At 41.0% G+C, this 23,872-nt stretch overlaps 1 protein-coding gene across 1 annotated transcript; it reads left to right on the top strand.

Moving 5' to 3' along the window:
• Window positions 1-15,828: 15,828 nt before the first annotated feature.
• On the top strand, window positions 15,829-19,043 carry LOC121866849 (carbohydrate sulfotransferase 1-like). Its single transcript, XM_042366584.1, has 2 exons — window positions 15,829-17,158; window positions 17,958-19,043. Exons 1-2 carry the CDS (start codon window positions 16,401-16,403, stop codon window positions 18,280-18,282), a joined length of 1,083 nt encoding a protein of 360 aa, XP_042222518.1. The 5' UTR covers window positions 15,829-16,400; the 3' UTR covers window positions 18,283-19,043.
• The last annotated feature ends 4,829 nt before the right edge of the window (window positions 19,044-23,872 follow it).

The raw sequence follows: 23,872 nt of genomic DNA, 5'->3' as shown, positions 1-23,872 counted from the left end.
TCCCCCGCTCCTCTCATCCCCTCCCCCCGGTCTCTATGGCCCTCCCTCCCTCCTTCTATCTGGCCCTCCCTCCCTCCTTCTATCTGGCCCTCCCTCCCTCCTTCTATCTGGCCCTCCCTCCCTCCTCTTGGCCCTCCTCCCTCCTTCTCTTTGGCCCCTCCCTCCTCCCCTTCTTCTCTTTGGCCCTCCCTCCTCCTTTATCTGGCCCTCCCTCCTCCTTCTCTGTGCCTCCTCCGTCCTCTTTGGCCCTCCCTTCCTCCCCCTGGCCCCTCCTCCTCCTTCCTTGGCCCTCCTCCTCCTTCCCCTCCCTCCTCCCTCCCTCTTTGGCCCTCCCTCCCTCCTTCTTCTCCCTCCCCTCCCTCCCTTTGGCCCTCCCTCCTTCTCTATCTCCCCTCCCTCCTTCTCTGTGGCCCTCCCTCCGTCCTTCCTTTGGCTCCCTTTCCTCTATGGCCCTCCCTCCTTCTATGGCCCTCCCTCCCTCCTTCTCTTGGCCCCTCCTCCTCTTTGGCCCTCCCTCCTCCTATTTCACACCAATATACATCTTGCTAAATCCTCCCTCACTCCTTCACCTTATTCTTCCCGGTGTTCTTGGTCCACCTCCTCTGGTTCACCTCCTTCTATATACCTGGTCCACCTCTTCTGGTCCACCCCCTCCTATAACTGGTCCACCTCTTCTGGTCCACTTCCTTCTATTAAATGGTACACCTGTTAACGGTAAATTTTTATTGATGTTCCTCTCCTGTTAAACAGTACAGCGATTGCGCATCAAACAGTAAACCACTGAAACAGTAGTGGATCCATTCCGTTAAAACGGCTCACCTCTTAACAGGAAAACAGGTGCTAACGGAATGTTCTTGTTTAAAACGATACACCTGTTAAACGGTACAACCTGAAGTACTGCACCTGTTAACGGTAAAACCATAATACACCTATTAAACGGTACATTGTAAAGTACATCTGTTAACGGTAAAGAAAATTAGAAAGTACTCCTGTTAACGGTACACAAAATTAGAAAGTACTCCCATTAACGGTACACAAGATTAGAAAGTACGCCCATTAACGGTACACAAGATTAGAAAGTACTCCTGTTAACGGTACACAAAATTAGAAAGTACTCCCGTTAACGGTACACAAAATTAGAAAGTACTCGTTAACGGTACACAAAATTAGAAAGTACTATAAATGGTACACAAAATTAGAAAGTACTGTTAACGGCACACAAAATTAGAAAGTATTGTTAACGGTACACGATTAGAAAGTACTATTAACGGTACACAAAATTAGAAAGTACTGTTAACGGTACAAAAAATTTGAAAGTATTATTAACGGTACACAAAATTAGAAAGTATTATTAACGGTACACAAAATTAGAAAGCATGCCCATTAACGGTACACAAAATTAGAAAGTACTCCCATTAATGGTACACAAAATTAGAAATGTTAACGGTACACAAAATTAGAAAGTACTGTTAACGGTACACAAAATTAGAAAGTACTCCTGTTAACGGAACACAAAATTAGAAAGTACTCCTGCTAACGGTACACAAAATTAGAAAGTACTCCCGTTAACGAGACACAAAACACTCACACCACTAAATTGTTTTACTGCAGTGAAACCTCCATATAATGGAATTTCATCTCTATATAATCCGTTAGATGGAGGTTTCACTGTGCGATAATTACTTACATTACTATTACCTTACTTATAAAAGTTACTTAGCCATTATTATTATTATTATTAGTATTAGTATGTATGTTGAAAATTCGTATAGGAATCCTTCAGACCTCTACGTAGTAAACAACAAGGCTCTACGAGGTGATACCATCCTACAGTCGACCGAGGGAACAACACAGGGAGACCCCGTTGCAATGGCAATGTATGCAATAGGCCTATCAGTGCTCCAACAAGAAATAAAGTATGAAACAACTGGGGTCAAACAAGTGGCATATGCTGATGACCTCACAGGAGCAGGAAAAGTGGAGGACATCAAAAAGTGGTGGGACCTGGTAACATCGCGAGGTCCACAAATAGGGTACCACCCAAACGCCAGCAAATCCTTCCTCATCGTGAAGCCAGATCATTATGATCGGGCTGTGGAGGTTTTCGGCGAAAGTGAGGTCAAAATAACTAAGGACGGCCAAAGACATCTAGGCGCAGTAATTGGCACTACGGACTTCAAGACCCAGTACGTAGGGGGAAAGGTGAACGAGTGGGTTAGCGAAATCCATGCTCTATCGGAGATTGCTAACACAGAGCCACATGCGGCCTTTGCAGCATTCACACATGGAGTCAAGCATCGTTGGAACTACCTGATGCGTACCATCCCTGAGATCCGACCCCTCCTCCACCCTTTGGAAGAAGCAATCAGTGTCAAGTTCATTCCCAAACTAGTGAAACACCACGACTTAACCCCAGTAGAAAGAACACTTCTTGCACTTCCACCAAGACTGGGAGGGATGGGACTAACTAATCCAGAGGAGATTGCTGACTCTGAACATCAAAATTCACTTAAGCTCACGGCAGCCCTCACTGACCACATAATAGCCCAGAATGCAACAGGGGAAGTGGACACCAGCGAAGTTAATAAGATCCGTAGATCCATTACAACAGATCGGCAGCACTGCCAAAATGACATGTTGCAGCAACTATTGCTGCAGGTTCCAGAAAATTTGACAAAAAAAGTAGCTATAGCGCAGGAGGTGGGCGCCTCGAACTGGTTAACTACGTTACCGATAAGGGCAAATGGTTTCAGCCTTAACAAACAAGAATTTACAGATGCCATTGCTCTAAGGTACGGTTGGCCAGTAGATGGTTTGCCCTCCCAATGCGTGTGTGGCTATTCCTATGATGGCGATCACGCCATGGTTTGCAAGAAGGGGGGCTTCATATGCATGAGGCATGACGAGGTAAGGGATCTCACAGCAAATATGTTGAAGGAAACCTGCCGGGACGTCATGGTAGAACCGACCCTCCTTCCACTGGATGGCGAGATCCTCCAACACAGGACTTCAAACACATCTAACGAAGCCCGTGTGGACGTCAGTGCTCGAGGATTCTGGACGCGGGGACAGCGAGCCTTCTTCGACATCAGGATTTTTGATCCCATGGCCGTTTGTCACCGTAACCTAGCTCTCGATGCTGCACATAGGAGGAACGAGAACGACAAGAGAAGGGCATATGGGGAGAGAATTCAAAATGTCGATCAAGGCAGCTTCACTCCGCTAGTGTTCACAACCTCTGGTGGGATGGGCCCAAGCGCAAGATGTTTCTACGCCAGACTCGCGGAGCTGATCTCCGAACAGAAGCAGCAGCCCAGAAGTTATGTCACAGCCTGGATGAGATGTCGACTGTCCTTCTCTCTCCTTCGGTCGGCTTTGCTCTGCCTCAGGGGAACGAGAGCTTCTGCCCCTACTCCGTCAACTGCTGCAGATATCGACTATGAGGCTACAGTCACCGAATGCCGCATCGATCTGCGGCTCAACTAATTTAACACAGATAGGATAGTTGCTTATGTATTAGGATATTTAATATTAAGGTAAATAAATGGTGGCGAAGGTGTGGCTATTGGGGGAGGCTGGAGGCCACGTAGTAGTAAGTAGTAGTAGTAGTAGTAGTAGTAGTAGTAGTAGTAGTAGCAGCTCTCACTGAGCACATCATAGCTCAGAATGCGCATGTGAGGTGGATACCAATGAACTAAACAAGATTCGACGGTCTATTACGATAGAACGACAGCACACCCGAAGTGATAAGTTGCAGCAATTGATGCTTCAAGTGCCAGAGAACTTGAAAAAAACGTAGCTATAGCTCAGGAGGTGGGCGCCTCGAACTGGCTAATAACGTTACCGATAAGGGCAAAAGGTTTCATCCTTAATAAACAAGAATTCACAGATGCCATTGCCCTAAGGTACGGTAGGCCAGTAGAAGGTTTGCCCTCCCAATGCGTGTGTGGCTCTTCCTACGACATCGACCACGCCATGGTGTGTCAGAAAGGGGGCTCCCTGTGCTTGAGGCATGACGAAGTAAGGGATCTCACAGCAAATTTACTGAAGGAAATCTGCCACGACGTCAGGGTGGAACCGACCCTCCTTCCATTGGACGGTAAGAACCTCCGTCACAGGACTTCAAACACATCCCGCGAAGCCCGTGTGGACGTCAGTGCCCGAGGATTCTGGACGCGGGGACAGCGAGCCTTCTTTGACATAAGGATTTTCGATCCCATGACCGCATGTCACCGTAACTCAGCTCTCGATGCTGCACACAGGAGGAACGAGAACGACAAGATAAGGGCATACGGGGAGAGAATTCAGAACGTTGATCAAGGCAGCTTCACTCCTCTGGTGTTCACAACCTCTGGTGGGATGGGACCAAGTGCAAGATGTGTCTACGCCAGACTCGCGGAGGTGTTATCCGAACAGAAGCAGCAGCCCAGAAATTATGTTACAGCCTGGATGAGATGTCGACTGTCCTCCTCTCTCCTTAGGTCGGCTTTGCTCTGCCTCAGGGGAACGAGAGCATCGGCCCCAAAGCCGACAACAGTTGCAGATATTGACTATGAGGCAACAGTCACTGAATGCCGCATAGATCTGCGGCTCAACTAACTCAACACAGTTAGGGTAGCTACTTATATATTAGGATATTTGATTTTAAGGTAATAAAATGGTGGCGAAGGTGTGGCTATTGGGGGAGGCTGGAGGCTAATTTAAAAAAGAAAGTAGTAGTAGTATATTTTTTTTACTCCGGTGGAGGAACAGAACACGCACCTCCCTACCAAATTTCAGCACTATCTCCAAAAATGTAGAAATGCATAAGGAACACACACACACACACACACACACACACACACACACTATCATATTTATAGCTTATTGTCTGTACATAATAATAAGAATAAGAATAATAACAATAATAATAATGTAATGATGATGATGATGATGATGATGATGATTGTCCAGTCATCTCTTAACCTAACCTATCCTAACCTAACCTAACCAAACCACTCAGCACCCGTTCAACAGTAAGCAACGATAGGGGTTTATCCCAGCCCTGTTTTAAGCGATACAACGGCAAACAGTAAACAACAGAAATAGTTAGGCTACAAAAATCTCGACACATCTGTTTAAAAGGCTCCCTTGTTAACGGTGAGGCCTGTTCAACGGTAGGTACAACAGTTAACGGTAAAGAGAATGCAAGAAAAATACTTACAACAACGATCAACAGTACACAGAAGATGATGGTGTTTACAGTTACTGAACCGAGAGAGAGAGAGAGAGAGAGAGAGAGAGTGTGTGTGTGTGTGTGTGTGTGTGTGTGTGTGTGTGTTCTACCAATAAACACTTCTAACCCCACCCGTCACATACATACCCCTACCGTAACAATCCACACAACGAAACACCCACCCACCCACAAACACCCACCCACCCACAAACACCCACCCACCCACAAACACCGTAAAATCTTCAACCGCCCAAAAAACACCAACACACACAGACACCCCCCCAAAAAATGCACTTCTTTACCACCAAGAATTCCAACCACGGGAGAGAGATTGTGTACCGGCATAAAATACCTTACTCAGGTTAAGGCTGTAAGGTCCTGGGCGGTGCATGCAAAGGCATACTCTCCTTCAGGGTGTTTGTCCATTGTCAGGGCAAATTTCTTCACCTCAAGTTTATGATCAGGTCCAGTAGGTGTGTGTAATATGACCTCCCACCTATTGTTATTGTGTATTTCTTATGTATTTACCAGGAAAAACGTGTAATCGTATGGGTGTTATGTTTATACGTTTAATAGGTGTCCAATACATACATACATACATACATACATACATACATACATACATACATACATACATACATACATACAGACATACATACATACAGACATACATACATTAAGACAAGACAACGTAAGTAGAAAATATTGGCAAGTAACTTTTTATGAATTTTTCATTAACAAAAACTAAAAATTATAGTTGAAAAAAAAAAAAATTAAGGAATTTTTTATGTCTCTCTCTCTATCTCTCTCTCTCTTTTATTCTATTTATTCTTCGACCTTGAAGAAAATGGAGGTGGGGTGATATTCTGTGACTCCCAAAGTACTTTTAAATCTATGAACAGCCCGTCAGGTTCTTTGTCTAAAGTTGTCTGTGATATTAAAAGAAATGTGGTAACTGCTAAGGAGAACAACTTTTGTATTGAATTTGTGTGGATTCCGTCCCATGTTGGAATTAGGTATCATGACCGTACTGATAGACTGGCCAATGAGGCATGTAAGAAAGAAAATGTTGACTGTGACCTTGGCCTGTCCAATGCTGTACTTAAAAACATACAAGTCAGAATCATGAACTCTGATCTAGAAGAACTGAGAAATGCAGAGAGACCTGGTAGTTGTAGCATTAGTAAATATGAAAAATTTTGTGACAAGAGGTACCGGTATGGCCAGCATAAGGACAGAACCAGACAATGTGATGTAGTCGTGGCCAGAATTAGGCTAGGATACAGACACATCTGGCAAGTTAGTAACGCTGTACCCATACCGGAACACTCAGTATGTAAACTTTATGATAAACCTTTAAAGCAAACACTTGAACACTATATTATTGAATGTGATACTGTCAAAGACTTCAGGCCATCTGGCTAATTGTATCATGAACTATGTAATTACTACATTGAATCAGGAGTGCTTGAGGACATTCTTCAGATCTATCCAGAATTTGTTAGTCCACACTCATTAGTCCTCAAATAGAATATGATTTCTATTGTATATGAACCTTTGTCCTGTATGGCAGTGAACAGTGATATCACCCACATTAATATGACCTATGTATACTATTAGTGAATATGATCTATTTCTTTGTGTATGAACCTCTGTCCTGCGTGGCAGTGAACAGTGATACCACCCTCAGTGTCAAGACCTGAGTGAATTACTCATAATAGGGAAACTGTACTCCAAGCTTTGTCAATAAATTTGTTAACCGTAATTTTACCTGAATTTCACTTTGTTAATCCCTGACTTTCACCATTGTGTAGCCCCTAGTGTACAGTGTAGTCCCTAGTGTATGGTGTAGCCCCTAGTGTACAGTGTAGTCCCTAGTGTATAGTGTAGCCCCTACTAGGAGTTGAGTGTAGCAACAACCTGAATCGCAGTCCCTAGTTTACTCCCGGTCTGGTAAAATAAATAAATAAATAAATAAAAATAAAATAAATAAATAAAATAAATAAATAAAATAAATAAATTAAATAAATAAATAACTCCTCTAATCTCTTGACCCCTTAAGGAAGAGATGTCCCATACAAAAAGGGAGGGGGGAGGAGGAGGAGGAGGAAGAGGTGGGTGGAGGGGCACTACAGGCTAGATACGCTGCTAGACAGAAAACAAAAAAGCTGTAGACAAATAAACAAGGCATGAAGCTTTGAACAGATGCACCGTAAATGAAAACAAGACGAAAACAGCTGTTGTATGCCATGGGGAGGGGAGGGGAGGAAAGGGGGGAAGGAGAGGAGAGGGGAAGGGGGGGGGAGAAGGAGGGAAAGGGGGGGGGTAGAGGAGGAAGGGGAAGGCGTTGTAATAAGACTACAGCAGCTATAGGATGAGAGGTGTAAATAGGATGCAAGTAAGCGGTAACACGAAGACGAAGAACAAGGAGAACAAGAAGAACAAGAAGAACAACAACAAGGAGAACAAGAATAACAGGGAGAACAAAAACAGTGTTTATTCACAGGTATGCACAGATCACACCTGTAATTGAGATCAAGTTAGTGAGCGAAAATCTGTCTATCTGTCTGTCTGTCTATCTGTCTGTCTATCTGTCTGTCTGTCTATCTGTCTGTCTATCTGTCTGTCTGTCGCGGTCACTGGTCTAATATTGTTATCTCAATTAGGACAGGAGAGAGAGAGAGAGAGAGAGAGAGAGAGAGAGAGAGAGAGAGAGAGAGAGAGAGAGAGAGGCAAGGAGACAGTAAGGAAGGGAGGAATAGTGAGGAAGGGAGGATGAGGGAGACATTGAGGGAGGAAGAGAGGGAGAGGAAGGGAGGGAGAGTGGGTGAGGGAGGGAGAGGGAGGGAGGGAGGGTGAGGGAGAGGCAGCAGGTTGGACTTCCCGACGGAAATTGTTACCGAAGGACCACTACCTCCGTCACCTCCACCTGGCGGAGAACACCTCTCCATGAGGGAGAGGCAGCAGGTTGGACTTCCCGACGGAAATTGTTACCGAAGGACCACTACCTCCGTCACCTCCACCTGGCGGAGAACACCTCTCCATAACCCCCCACTCCACCTCCGAGTAACCCCCCACTCACCTCCATAAACCCCCACCACTTTTTTTCCAGGACCCCCCACCCACCGGCTCAAACTGGGTTCATTGGACTTACACCTTTAGACCCGCCTCCCTGGACCCCTTAACCACGCCCCCCCCCCACATACCTGGGCACGATGGAATGAATGTGGAATGAATGGACTATAGGGGCAAGGGGGGGGGAATAATCTATCAGCGTGTCGGTTTAGTTTGTCAGTCAAGAAAGGCGGATATCCTAACTCCAACCAATCGTAACCTAATCTGACTTGGACTTAACCCGACCCTGACCTGACCTAAAGAGGCTTTTAAATCACTTAAGACGGATTAGAAGAGAGAGAGAGAGAGAGAGAGAGAGATATGAAGGTCCCCAGTCAATCTCTCTCTCTCTCTCTCTTGTTACATCTGCTGCTTATCTGTGAGAGAAAAGAGAGAAGGTGGGCGGCTATCAAGGGGGTAGGGGTGGGGAGGGGCAGGTGTATCGTTGATCAAGGTGGGGAAGGGGGAGGAGGGGGGGGCAGGTGTTACAAAATAAATTCATTAAGGTGTTATAATAAAGGAATTAAAGGCTGTTTATGGAGCCTCTCTGTGTGTGTGTGTGTGTGTATGTGTGGGTGTGTGAACTCAAACATCTGTATATATAACCCAGGTGTGTAGAACAGGTACTAGTATATAAATTAACTAAATCATCCCAACACCTGTATTTCCTGCGTTGTGTTTATGTGACCAAGTTGGCACACACACACACGCACACACACACACACACACACACACACACACACACACACGCACACACACACACGACTCCTCAAGGTAACACTTCTGAGACAAAGTTCTGTCTTGATACCTGTGTCTGGCCCTTTAACAACACACCACCTCTTGTCAAAACCTAAATAAATAAATAAATTAAAAAACTAGCATAATTGAATGAAAACCTATCCCAACCTAACCCAACCTATCCCAACCCAACCTAACCCGACCTATCCCCACATTTTTTAGGTTAGATTAGGTGAGGTTAGGTCAGGTTAGTGCTGGGTTAGTTTAGTGTTAGATTAGGTTAGTGTTAGCGTGGGGTTCTAACTCTCACGTGACCCATAAATTGTACACCTGGGCATCTTGTACCTGAACACGAGATATGAACACTCATTAAAGGCATCTGTACACTTGTGCTAAAAAACACACCTGTCGACCCCCCACGGCTTTCTAAATTACCACTACACTTTCTAAATTACCACACTTTCTAAATTACCACTACACTTTCTAAATTACCACTACACTTTCTAAATTACCACACTTTCTAAATTACCACTACGCTTTCTAAATCAATACCACGGCTTTCTAAATTAACGCTAAATTTTCTTAATTAACTCTAAATTTTCTAAATTACCACTACACTTTCTAAATTAACTAAATTTTCTAAATTACCACTACACTTTCGACATTACACTACACTTTCTAAATTACCACTACACTTTCTAAATTAACTAAATTTTCTAAATTACCACTACACTTTCTAAATTACCACTACACTTTCTAAATTAACACTACACTTTATAAATTACCACTACACTTTCTAAATTAACTAAATTTTCTAAATTACCACTACACTTTCTACATTACACTACACTTTCTAAATTACCACTACACTTTCTAAATTAACTAAATTTTCTAAATTACCACTACACTTTCTAAATTAACACTACACTTTCTAAATTACCACTACACTTTCTAAATTAACTCTAAATTTTCTAAATTACCACTACGCTTTCTAAATTAATACCACGGCTTTCTAAATTACCACTATACTTTATAAATTAATACCACGGCTTTCTAAATCATTAGTATACTTTCTAAATTAATACTATGCTTTCAAAATTAATACTATACTTTTTAAATTAATACTACGCTTTCTAAATTCCCTCTATACTTTTTAAATTAATACTACACTTTCTAAATTAATACTATGCTTTCAAAATTAATACTATACTTTCTAAATTAATACTATGCTTTCTAAATTAATACTTTACTTTCTAAATTAATACTATACTTTCTAAATTAATACTACGCTTTCTAAATTACCAGTATCCTTTCTGAATTACCACTACGCTTTCTAAATTAGTATACTATGCTTTCTCAATGATAGGCTTTCTAAATTAACACTATACTTTCTAAATTAACACTATTTCTAAATTAGCACTACACTTTCTAAATTTATGCTACGCTTTCTAAATTAACACTATACTTTCTAAATTAATACTACGCTTTCTAAACTCCCACTATATTTTCTAAATTAATACTATACTTTCTAAAATAACACTATGCTTTCTAAATTAACACCAAGAAGCAGGTAGTAGGCAGCCACCAAACAAGGAAGATATTGGAAGCATAATGTGTTGTCTAATGGTAGACCCTGCTGCCATATGTGACCAGGTCCCAGGTTGTTGATCTGACTTTCTGCCTCATTTACACACAATGGGTGAGTTGACGGTCGGAATTTTTTTCGTAAGTTGGCAGGTTAGTGGGTAAAGAAAACGCTTAAATTCACTATGGGAATGATATTTTTCAACAAATTGGCCAAAAAAGTGTCAAAAATAAGGGTTAAGTTGCTAAAAAGTCGTGACTGCTAAAAGCTCTGTGATTGGTTGTGACCACTGGTTGGGGTGAGCTTCCCAGTAGGAGGCAGCCAACTGTAGATGTCCAACCTTCTCGGCTGATCGGCTCAGTAAATAAATATTATTAGATAATTAATTGTGCTTTATTGTGAAACACAGTTATACTATTTTGAATATATAAATATTACTAAACCCACAAACTAATTCAATGGATATTAGCTGCCAATACAACAAATTTCATAGTATAAAAATTCTAAACAATATTGGTATTATTTTGGTCACCTGGGGAGCCTTAAGATTCTAACTATGGGATTAAGTACTTTAAACAATAAGACACATTTTCTCTACAGGATTTATGTCGCAAAACATTTTTCAAGCGCATAAGAAAATACAGATCATAGGTTAGGTTAGGTTAGGTTATGATAAGTTATAAGGTTAGCTTAACATACACCGGTAAGGGAGGGGGGTGGGGGGTGGTAACTCAAAACTAGTGATCTCCGATATAACTGAAGGTCTACATCGTTCATAACACATCGCAAACCAACAAAAAATATATAGTCTGCATGTCTCAGTACAGGGATGACCAAAACTTAAAATTTACCCAATATAGCCTATCTTTAATCAAAACATCCAAATACTTATGGTAGTTATAGTTAAATTTTACCCATTAATTAATATAAATGATTATATATCCCAGTAGTTCATTAGTGAATCATCAAAACAATAACAGCACTATGTTGTCATGTTTACCCAGCATCAGGCATTATCAAAACAAAGTCCAGACAATGGCATTACTTCTAAATCGACACGTATCTCCATCTAGTACTGATATACTCTGTAAATGGACTGAAAAAAGAGAAAGTCTACCAGGTAAGAATATATGACAGCTGAGCTGGTGTGAACATGGGAGTTTTTATGTACAAAAGAACATAAGAATGGAGGAAACTGCAGCGGGCCTATTGGCACATACTGGGCAGTCCCATTTACACCCAACCCCTATCGCTCATATATCCACCCAACCTACGTTCGAAGCTGTTCTTCACGGCATATTTCTTCACTTACGAAATGTCTATGACTTAGACCATAAAAAACCCACCCTTGAGACTTACCTGAACGTGGCATTTGGGGTCTAAAGAGGCCATCCTTTCTAGTACCTACGACTGCAGCTGTGAGTTTGAAACGGGTGACACCATTGCAAATGACGGCCCTGTTTCTTGATAAATAAACTTATCTCTACTATTATAGCAGGACTTTAAACAAATTATATATAACGTGTCACTCCAATTTTTTGTGACTTTCTGACACCAAATACTAGTCGAGAAGTGATTAGCAGTCCGATTTATTCATCTAGGACCATTATTTGACTTCACTGCGGCTATATTTGGCTACATTTGGCTACATTTGGGTAATTAGTCGGACCGGCCTCACACTGCTGTACTCACGCAGGTGTTAATAACAAAGTGTGCAGCCAGACATACTGCCTCACACTCCTGTACTCATGCAGGTGTGAATAAGTTACCCTTTACGTACAGAACTAAACAAAGAATTTATTTGAAATACTCTGTAACATTCAGTGCCATAAAATCCTGACCGCGGGGGTTAGTTACACTGACCCTTTGTGAACTCATTTCTGTAATCCTTTTGTGCTACAACTCACAGGATGAGTATGGGGTGCACAATAAACTAGACGCTGTTAGTGGCAAAATTAACAACATATTAATTAATGAACACCAACCCATAACCACGTACTGTACACCATAACCACGTACTGTACACCAACCCATAACCACGTACTGTACACCAACCCATAACCACGTACTGTACACCAACCCATAACCACGTACTGTACACCAACCCATAACCACGTACTGTACACCAACCCATAACCACGTACTGCGGCATAACCACGTACTGTTAACCACGTACTGTACACCAACCCATACATTAATGTACACACCAACCCATAACCACGTACCACCCAACTGTACTCACCATAACCACCACTGTACTGTAATCACCCATAACCACCACGTACCACACCAACCATAATAACCACGTGTACTGTGAACACCAACCCATAACCACGTACTGTACACCATAACCACGTACTGTACACCAACCCATAACCACGTACTGTACACCAACCCATAACCACGTACTGTACACCAACCCATAACCACGTACTGTACCACCCATAACCACGTACTGTACACCAACCCATAACCACGTACTGTACACCAACCCATAACCACGTACTGTACACCATAACCACGTACTGTACACCAACCCATAACCACGTACTGTACACCAACCCATAACCACGTACTGTACACCAACCCATAACCACGTACTGTACACCAACCCATAACCACGTACTGTGTTTATCTGACCCCAAACATCAAGTACTGTACATTACGGCGTGTGTGTGTGTGTGTTCAGTTTCCTATGTATCAATAACTTAATTTACTAGTTATTTTAACCTACATTAGACTAATTATTAATGTTGGTGTTCAATTCAAGGTTCAATTTTGCTGTCTACCATTATTTGTGGACCTGACCAGCGTTAATTTATGCCTGAAATATGTACTGTGCCTTGTATAGCTGAATTGTTTATGTACATGTTGAATTAATGTTAAATTTCATGACCATCGAATTTTCTGAATAAATTAATATCTTTTTCTCTATTAACGTCGTATAACAGTCCCGGTTTGCACTGAGATCAATTTAGTTAAGTCTATGGTAAAATACATTTTCTTTTCTTTATAAGAGAGAACGTGAGAATGTTCTTAGGGGAGGACTATCAGCAAATACTCGTACCGAGTGTGGGGGCTCACTCAGGACCAAACTTGACACCAACACTGGAGCAGCTACTTACTGGAGCCAGTTCATGCCCTAGCGGCTAAAAAGCTGACAAGTGGCAGCAGACAGCGCGGTACCACAAGCACGCTGTGGCCACTGCCTACGGCGCTCAGACGAAACAACACATAATGAAGCGCTGTAAAGCTGGAACGAGCAACTGAGCAAAAACACATTACCTTACATAGTGACGAACACGGCTGGCAGAAACATTCCTCTCGTAATTGTTGTTGCTTGCAGCTAACTGACCCTGGCGTATTTTTCATAGTTTTCCTGCTTATGGCTACCTATCACATTCACATACTGAAATAAATGAGTTATTTTCTTCACAAACATCTCTCAGTAACACCCGGAACACTTCCTACTCTCACACAACAGTTCGTGACAATACTGTACACAGACACCACCAGGAAATATAGAAGAGAAACTATTACTCCCACTACCAGAGATGCCTTGGAGTATGTCGCACTAAATGTAGATGGCGCTCATTTGACAGTACCTTCTACTGCGGGCTGGCTGTGTGTTAAAATGGTTCTGAAGACTGTGTAATGTGTGGCAAAGAGAAGAGGAATTACAACCATAATAATAATAATAATAATAATAATAATAATAATAATAATAATAATAATAATAATAATAATAATAATAATAATAATAATAATAATAATAATAATAATAATAATAATAATAATAATAATAATAATTCAGTAAAACAGTCATACAGGTTTATAGTTGGATAAACATGTATATAAACTTGGCAGTTACACAGTTCAACATGAATATAGAGAATGTAGGTATACGGTGCAGGTAGACCTTGGGAGTATATACAGTAGAGTTTCCTGTTATAACCCAGCGGCTGAGCATGATCCAGCATGACTTTATATGTCACCTAAATAACTCTTCATTTTTAATCAGGGCAACGCTCCCTAATCCTGCGAGTGACTTGAGTTATGAACTTTAAAACTTTCTGCATCTTGTGACTTGAGAGAAATTAAATATCTGGAGTGAGTGGATTTATATCATTCCTTTGTGATTAGTGGACAATTTGACTTACAGTTCTTAGCCATACAGAGAATATAATTCTTTGTACACTCAGGGCCTACTGCGAGAAGGTGACTGTCATTCGGATCCCACACCTAACCTCTTGCCATTCACCTAACCATAGGTCGGGTGAGACAATTAGTCTATTGCCACAGACTTGCTTAGGTGGTTCTTGTTGTTTGACACTGAGAACCAGACTTCACCACTTGGAGGAATATTGAGATATTTGGGATTCTTTCAAAACTGTTTTAGGAAAGAAAATGTCTTTGCCTTCAGACCTCCACCCTTGGTTCCTACTGTACTGTTGACATCACACCCTATGAGCGAGAGAAAGTTGCCAAGGGTGAAGGTTTGGCCAGCCGTAGCCACATCTTCTGCTGATGTTTATGTATCGCTTCACACAGTTACTTACATGTGTCTTGGTTACAGTTCACGCCTTGAGGAGCTACACCATATATATATTGAAGCTTATTTCCACACTGAGACAACCAGCTCTGTAAAAATTCTCTGAAATAAGTTTTACTAATGGCTATAGGTTACGCCGCTATAACTCAGGAATGCGTATATTGTTCGGAATATTCCTATGGCGTCTACAGATGGTAATATAAGTATAAAGTTGTATATATATATTTGACTAGCTGAATATGTGTTGTAGATCTTTTATTGAAGTATGTTTCTTCATCGGGGCAACGAGCTCTGTAAAAATCCCTTTTGATTTTTTTCCACTAATATTCTAATTGTTTTCCTTAAAAAAGTATAATAACTCAAATTAACATATCTAATAGGGTACAATACGTGATTTAAAACAAATTGTATTGAATGTTACTTTTCGATTAAATTAATACTTAACCAGTTCTGTATATTAAACTCTACCAACTTCCACCTTTTGTCGAGTCATTTCTTGGTTACTTTTATTTTTAGGCGAATTTTCCTGACCCGCATCGTGAGGTTCTAGGAAAAGCATGCAGTTAACATTTAGTGTTGCATCTAACTTCCACGCCGCCTGGCCACATCACCATTCTGCCACTTTTCCTGTTCATAGTGCAGAGTACGGACCCAAGATCGCTGAGGGCGTTCACTTGTGTTCTGAGGAAAGTAGAAGAACGACTCACATCCTGGCGTTCACTTGTGTTCTGAGGACAGTAGAAGAACGACTTCCATCACATGTGTTCTGAAGAAAGTAGAAGAACGACTCCCAGCCTGGTGTTCATTTGTGTTCTCAGGAAAGTAAAAGAACGACTCCCATCACTTGTGTTCTGAGGAAAGTTGAAGAACGACTCACATCCTGGCGTTCACTCCTGGAGGAGGAAGAGGTAGAGGGTGACAGTGGTTATCCTTGAACTATTTGAGCGATAATCAAGGGGCAAGGCCTCATGTAGTCTCACTCACTGAATCAAAACAACACAAATAAACAATTGAATGTCACGTTAGGGGGAACTACTCTATATTCTCGACTAACTTGATTGTGTCGCAGCTCAGTAAGTCGGGGAGGTGACCCCCATAACGTGATTGTTGGCAAGAGAGTGGACTTGACACTCACAAAGGAGATAGTTTACACCATCAAAGACTAGGTCGCTGTCCTCGTCTTGAATAACACGACGATGAAGGTAATTCTGAGGAATTGTAGTTGGCAGTGTGTAAGTTGGTCTCGGGTACTCGCCCTCGTCCTCTTTTTGTTCCTAATCTTGGCACTAAAAACCTTCATAGCTCTGCCACCCCCACCACAGCGGGTCATGGTGAAGGAAATACTATATGGTATGGGCCAGACAGGTCAGCCAAAACATCACCAAATACTCTTGTGGTCACAGATGCGGTCAGGATCAATGTTTACACAGAAACTGCTCACCGCCCTCTCCTGCACTTTCCTGTCGGAGGAACCATTACGCGATGCTGGTATAACAGATACACACTCCTCCATTAAACTCCTAAGAGACATCCTACACTGCCGGTTCTCCCAACAAAGTAACTATACCCAAAAGTGGATTCACGGGCATCATACAAACGAACGTAAATTCAAGACACTGTGTCAAGACTACGGCCTATTATGCAAGGATCCTGCCTGGATGGATGATATGTGCAAAGGGTCGTGTGTCAATTTTGTTAGGGTAGTAAAACCTGAAATGGGGATCGTTACGTCCCTGCTTGAGGACGCCGCCCTCAGGACCCAACTGGTACACTTGGTGAGGGACCCGCGGGCCCTCCTAGCCTCCCGCTCCTACTTGGAAGAGGGACAGGAAATTATTAAACTCATCAACGGGACCTTCTTCACCCGGGATGAGAAGGAACCCGCCAAGGTGTGTGAGAGATACCGTCAAGATCTGACCGCTGCTCGACTCCTCCTCCATCATTACCCACACAGGTAAGCCACTAACCATCACTACCATCACCTACCATTACTACCATCACCTCAACTACCATTACAGATAATATACTAGTATCAATACCATTACGAGCAAACCCTTTCATTAGAATAAGTAACAATGAATGATAGTGAACAAGTAATAATAACAATCAATCCCCCCCTCTCCCCACCCCCCTCCCCCATCATCCTTACCCACCCCCATCATCCTTATACCCCCTTCACCAGTGTACCGAATACTTCAATAACAACAACATAAATGTGAAAGGAAAAAAAATCCTCGGACTGATCTCAAATTTAACACACACACACACACACACACACACACACACACACATACACACACACACACACACACTTACACAAAATTAACTCCATCTATCTTCACTAGCACAGCCTAATAACTAAAATCCTGTATTCCAAAGTTTTACCAAAAAGTATTACAAAAGTTTACGAGTTTGTGTGATACTTTTCTCAACCGGACATCTTGAACAGGTCTGGGTAGTCTATAAGTATATACATGTGGAACTATATACCTGCATTGTATATACGCGGTATACGTTGAATCAATGTGGGGTCTGATGAAAACATTTTACCATTCATTTTTCCCTCTCTTCATAAATCAATCTGGTAAAATCGTATTGCGTTAGGCTAGCTTCCTTGGATTAAATTCGGCTGTGTATAACGCATAGATTCACGGGGAGTATTGTGTAGTGAAGTATTAAAGAGTGTGTGTGTGTAATGTATACGTGTAGAAATATACAGAATTTTTGTATGTTTTTCTTCTGCAATATTACAGGTATACAATGGTGCGGTATGAGGACCTGACTCTGAATCCTGAACGTGTAATACGCCAACTGTACACATTCTTAGGTCTCCCTTACACCGCCTTAGTGGACTACATGGTGACCACAATGACTATAGGTATCAATACAGAGTACGAGAATCTCCATCCCTTCTCTACCCGTAAGAACACCACGAATAAAATGTGGGCATGGAGGGAGCGACTGACCTACCCGCAGATGTTACACATACAAACTTTGTGTAGTGATGTGCTGGAGGCTTATGGTTATCCGATCTTCACCTCCCAACAAGATTTCGAGGGTTGGAACTCTCCACCGTAGCCCCTCGATACCACCCTCTGGAGCACAAACATACCCACCATGTATGACCTAGATCAATCTATTACTAATTAAAACTAATAAATTGTCCAGTTCTAAAGGAATTGTAAATGGAAAAAGATGGTGATTATTGCTATTATCTTTCTGCCTCTCATCAACACTATGCGGTTTGAGCCACTTTGGACAGATTCATATAATCATTATTTTGTTTTTATTTATCTTTTTACCCAGGATGTAACACAGTTATTGAACTATTGTGATGTAAGTTATGGAATATGCGATAATGTGTGTGTGTGTGTGTGTGTGTGTGTGTGTGTCAATCCTGCCTCCCACAACACAAACGACGCTATGGCTACTGAACAGGTACTTATTAGATACGAATTTCTTGGGGCAAATACTTTACCCTCCCGCCCCTTAACACTAATCTATGAGGCACAACACACCTTCAGTATATACGTTAGACTCTTGAGGTGCTAATAAGGTTGATAATAGCTGCGGTAAATTTGCAATTTCAACCAATATGGCTCTCGAGCTGAGCAGAGTGTATTTCCAATGGTTTAGACAATTTTAAAACACTTTTCTTCGATGACGTTGCCCTCGCAAATGACCTAACCTAAGCAAACATAACTGAACCTCCTAACCTGGGGGGGCTCCGCCCCCCTGGATCCCCCTTATAATTAAATAATTTGCGAAGGAAACGCCAACAGTGCGTGACAGAGACGTGACCGATCGCCCGGGCGGCTGGCGAGCCGATCTTTTGGTGAAGAGGATAAAAGAAAAGGAAAACGCCGATGTGGGTCAGTGACCTGCGTCCGGAGGGGCTAATCCCTGTAAAAAAAGATATACATTCAGGAGCCGGTACATGCCCACACTAGCGCAGCTAGGGGGGGCGGGGGGGGGTGGCGGTCCGCCCCGGGCGGCACTTTTGGGTCTGCTCATCACCCATATCTGCAGCTGCTGGAGACGTTAATCCATCCCTTTGTATCGGCGGCAAGTTAATCCTTGTCGTGTCTGACCTAACACCTGACCCACATCATCACGGCCACGTCATGAGCTACACCCTTGCTATGAGGCCCCCCGCCACACACACAACCTGTAACCTGTTGAGGATTAAGGAAACAACTTCAAACAAGTACGCCAGTGAGCTCATGTGGTGTGGGTCAGGTGTTAGGTCAGATACGACGAGGATTAACTTGCCGCCGATACAAAGGGAAGGATTAACGTCTCCAGTAGCTGCAAAACCATGCAGTCTCGGGTCATATCAGTTCATGTACAGCCGACCAATCCACCAGTTACAAGCAATTCACTTCAGTTCTGCACAAGTCTCCATCGTGACAAGACGAGGGGAGGCTAGACGACTTTTAAGTTCTCTTGTGTTTTCGATCCAGTTATTTACTTCGTTGGAAGACATAATACTATAAGGTAAGAAATATTAAAGTATTGGTTAAAAAATATTGATGTGACTTTTGCTGCGGTACTGAGATAAATATTAAGATTTTGTTTCACAGCATTGCGATTTTATACTAAGACACTATCCTCACTGGGGTACAGACAAAAGCCCCCCCCCACCCAGACAAAAGCCCCCCAGACGTGGAAAGAAGGCCCCCTTGAACTTTTGCAGTTTATTCAAAAGTATTACCTTGGGAACTCGGTTCCAAATATAGTAATAATGCTGAGGATTTTCCTCACAATTGCTGTTAGTGTTGCTACCTGTGAGAGGAGTTTTTCGAAACTAAAACTGATCAAGAATTACTTAAGATCTACTATGAGCACCTTGCGGTTGAGAAATCTTGCCATACTGTCTATAGAGCGACAATTGACAGATGAGATAGTTTTTGACAATGTCATTGAAGAATTTGCCAACAAAAAAACAAGAAAAGTTACTCTGTAGAAAGTTGTAGTTTTCATTTCAGAAATAAAGATGGTCCTAATTTTTTACACTTTTTTTACTTTTTTCCCTATCCTATATGTCGTTTTTGCTTTTTGTTTAACTGTTACTTATAAAGTTTAAGTATGTTTGGGGTGTATTTAAAGCATACTATATTTGAGTATGTGAAAGCACAGTAATATTATAATGGTACACAAACTATTTAATATATATATATATATATATATATATATATATATATATATATATATATATATATATATATATATATATATATATATATATATATATATATATATATATAAGAGTGAGTCACTGTGCAATATGTATTTTTTGTGGGGGCACGAGGGGGGGCGGCAAACTCAAGGGCCGCCCCGGGCGTCACACACTACAGGCCCAGTACTCGCCAACAGTGCGTGACAGAGAAGTGACCGACCGCCCGGGCGGCTGGCGAGCCGATCAGTGGTGAAGAGGATAAAAGTAAGTGAGAACTCTAGCAGATTGTTCCAAGTGTTTACTGCCTTCCCTAGTGTGACGGCATCCTCCAGTGTGACACTCAACTGGGTAATGTTCTCTGGGGTGTTTACATAGTTAAAGTGAGCTGGGGCGGGGCTAATCGTCACGTGATTCATCAAACTGTAAGGATGGTTTACACACCTTAAGAATCTTCCTGGCTTCCTCTTTAACTCAATCTACAATTTTGTTACTGTCTCCCTCTAGTATTGTTCCTTTATTGGAGTTAATGATGCTGTCACCATCTTCCTCCTCGCACCGCCAAACATTATCATCCAATACTTACAATAATAAAACAATACTATAATAATTACAGCAATAATATGTTATGTTACTAAAAATACCAGTGGTAATAATATCAATAATTATAAAAATGTGAATTTATTTTAAAAATACTCGCCTAAAGGGAATATATTATCCCATACATATTAGATATTTAATAATTTGGTGTCTAAAAATATGAAGATATACATTTAATTCATAATAAACTGAAACTTAAGAGTATATATTAAGGTATCGATTAACCTAAGAACACCATTTTTATTTTATTCCTATCTACTTGTTTATTCATAAGTATTGAACTGTATATTTATCTCTGAGATTGTACAGTTCCAACTACAAAATGACTCAAACTGTATTCAAGGCTAATGGGGGGGGGGAGGAGGGGAGAGGTAAAGGGAGGACAGAAGGGAGTTTAAAGGGAGCACAGAAGGGAGTTTAAAGGGAGCACAGAAGGGAGTTTAAAGGGAGGACAGAAGGGAGTTTAAAGGGAGTTTTAAGGGAGTTTTAGCGAGGCAGTGCTGTGATTGGTGGCTGGGTCAGAATTAGTAAGTAAAAATTGTATTTACAGAGTATGTCAGTACTAGATGGAGATACGAGTAAATTTAAAAGTAATACCCTAACCTGACCTGACCCAACCTGACCTGACCTAACCTAACCTAACCACTACTGGGGGCCCAAACCATGATACACACTATCCTCAGCCTGTCATGTGATCATCTCAAGCCCATTCCCTGGCCGTCCCTAGTCCTTCCACAACATTAAATATAGACATCAGTGACAAAACCTTACATTTTCCAGACATGAAATAGAGAACAGTGATGAAAACTTCCATGTTGGAGTTATCGGTCTTTTGTATCATTTTGGCACCCAGCAAGTAAATACACACGCACTAATTTATTTTAACCTAAAAATAAGGTATGCCTATTTACCAATTACACTTTCTAAATTAGATGATCTCCCACCAATTACATTTCAGGAAACTATCATTCTGTTAAATTCTGAAATAAATTTGCTAGGCCTCACCATTTCCTCCAATATGTCATGGAAGCCACACATCCTCAACATTGCTAAAGCTGCATCCCGAAAGCTGGGAATGCTGTACTGATGCCGTAGCTACTTCACTCCTGAGCAGTTGCTTCAAGTATATAAGGGATTCATTCGTCCTAACTTGGAGTACTGCTCTCATATCTGGGGTGGCTCTTGTTCTGTCCAACTGTTAGATAGGGTGGAATCAACGACATTTCATCTTATTAAATCTCCTCCTTTAGTTGATAATCTTTCTTCCCTTTCTCTTTGCCACAGTGTTGCTTCACTCTCTCTCTTTTACAGGTACTTTAACGGGCAATGTTCGGTGGATTTGGCATTCTGTGTACCGCCGGCAAGGCCATGGGCTCGTAACACTCGTCTTGCCCATAGTGCCCACCGTTTCTCTGTGCATGTTGGTCACACTATAATAACCCGTTATAGTACCTCCTTCTTTCCTCACACAGCCAAACTGTGGAATGCTCTGCCTTCTGTGTTTCCATACTTATACAACCTGTTTCACTTTAAAAAGCTGGTTTTCCGGCATCTTCGTGGTGTAGATTAATACAGTATAACCTTTTCCTTTTCTATTTTTTATTTCTTTCTGTTCTTATTTTTTTGCCTCTTAGGCCCCGTTGTGGGTCGTTCGACCTGTGCCCGGGTGGGCTAATTCGTTCGTTATAGGATTAATCCGTTCCAGGCCCCCAAATACAACCACTTAACACTGAAAAATATAATATAAAATTGTAAAAATTGTAAAAAAGTGCATAAATATACATCTAAACCCCTGAAATAAAGAATATCATTAATATTTGTAATAAAAAAACAATAAATTAGAAAAAAAAATAAAAACTAAAAAAATTAAATAATGTTCGTTGTAGGAGTTTCGTTCGTTATAGCATTTTCAATTTTATAGGTAAAACCGTCAAGCAGGAATGGTCTTGTAGTAGATCCGCTCACATAGCACACCTCACTGTATGTATATATATATATATATATATATATATATATATATATATATATATATATATATATATATATATATATATATATATATATATATATATATATATATATATATATATATATATATATATATATATATATATATATATATATATATATATATATATATATATATATATATATATATATATATATATATATATATATATATATATATATATATATATATATTATATATATATATATATATATATATATATATATATATATATATATATATATATATATATATATATATATATATATATATATATATATATATATATATATATATATATATATATATATATATATATATATATATATATATATATATCAACTTCATATTCAAATCCAAATGATCTTCACAACAGTAGATGCTGGATTCTGTCATGGGGCAGTGCCGTCGAGCAGCAAGCCGCCATCTCTTTCTTATCTTTTTATCTATCAGTACTGTGATGAATATTTTGCCTGGTGAGGATTTGTCAGTACTCTTGCACATTGGCACGAAGCACCAATGACTCTTTGTCCTTTGCTTGAACATTGCATATGGCCACAAGTCCTGTATTTACGTTGGTAACAACACAAACTCCACAGCTGTCTGCTTCGCACGCTGCGGCTCACCCCAGCCAGTGACGTCACAACCAATCACAGAGCCTTTCGCAGTCATTGACCTGCAATTTTAAGAAAAAATTCTGACCGTCAACTCGTCCATTACGTATATAGTAAGCCCTCGGTATAACGGACACCGTATATAACAGAACCTGTTTATCGGACACCGCAAAGCTATTGGACAAACCCAGAAGATTTGTCCGATAGTTCATCACAGCATGAATGCCACTGGAATAACTGTAATACCTACTGTATGTGATAAAGAATTAC

Source organism: Homarus americanus, unplaced genomic scaffold (assembly GCF_018991925.1).
Source record: "Homarus americanus isolate GMGI-L3 unplaced genomic scaffold, GMGI_Hamer_2.0 scaffold7968, whole genome shotgun sequence".
Lineage (NCBI taxonomy): Eukaryota > Metazoa > Arthropoda > Malacostraca > Decapoda > Nephropidae > Homarus > Homarus americanus.
Note: the sequence above shows the minus strand (reverse complement) of the source record. Positions and strands in the feature narration are given on the sequence as shown.

Excerpts from the sequence above, each read along its gene's own strand:
- LOC121866849 (XM_042366584.1), top strand. The coding sequence starts at position 16,401 with ATGAAGGTAATTCTGAGGAATTGTAGTTGGCAGTGTGTAAGTTGGTCT. Across the intron at positions 17,159-17,957 it reads CTCCATCATTACCCACACAG|GTATACAATGGTGCGGTATG; the intron begins GTAAGCCACTAA and ends GCAATATTACAG.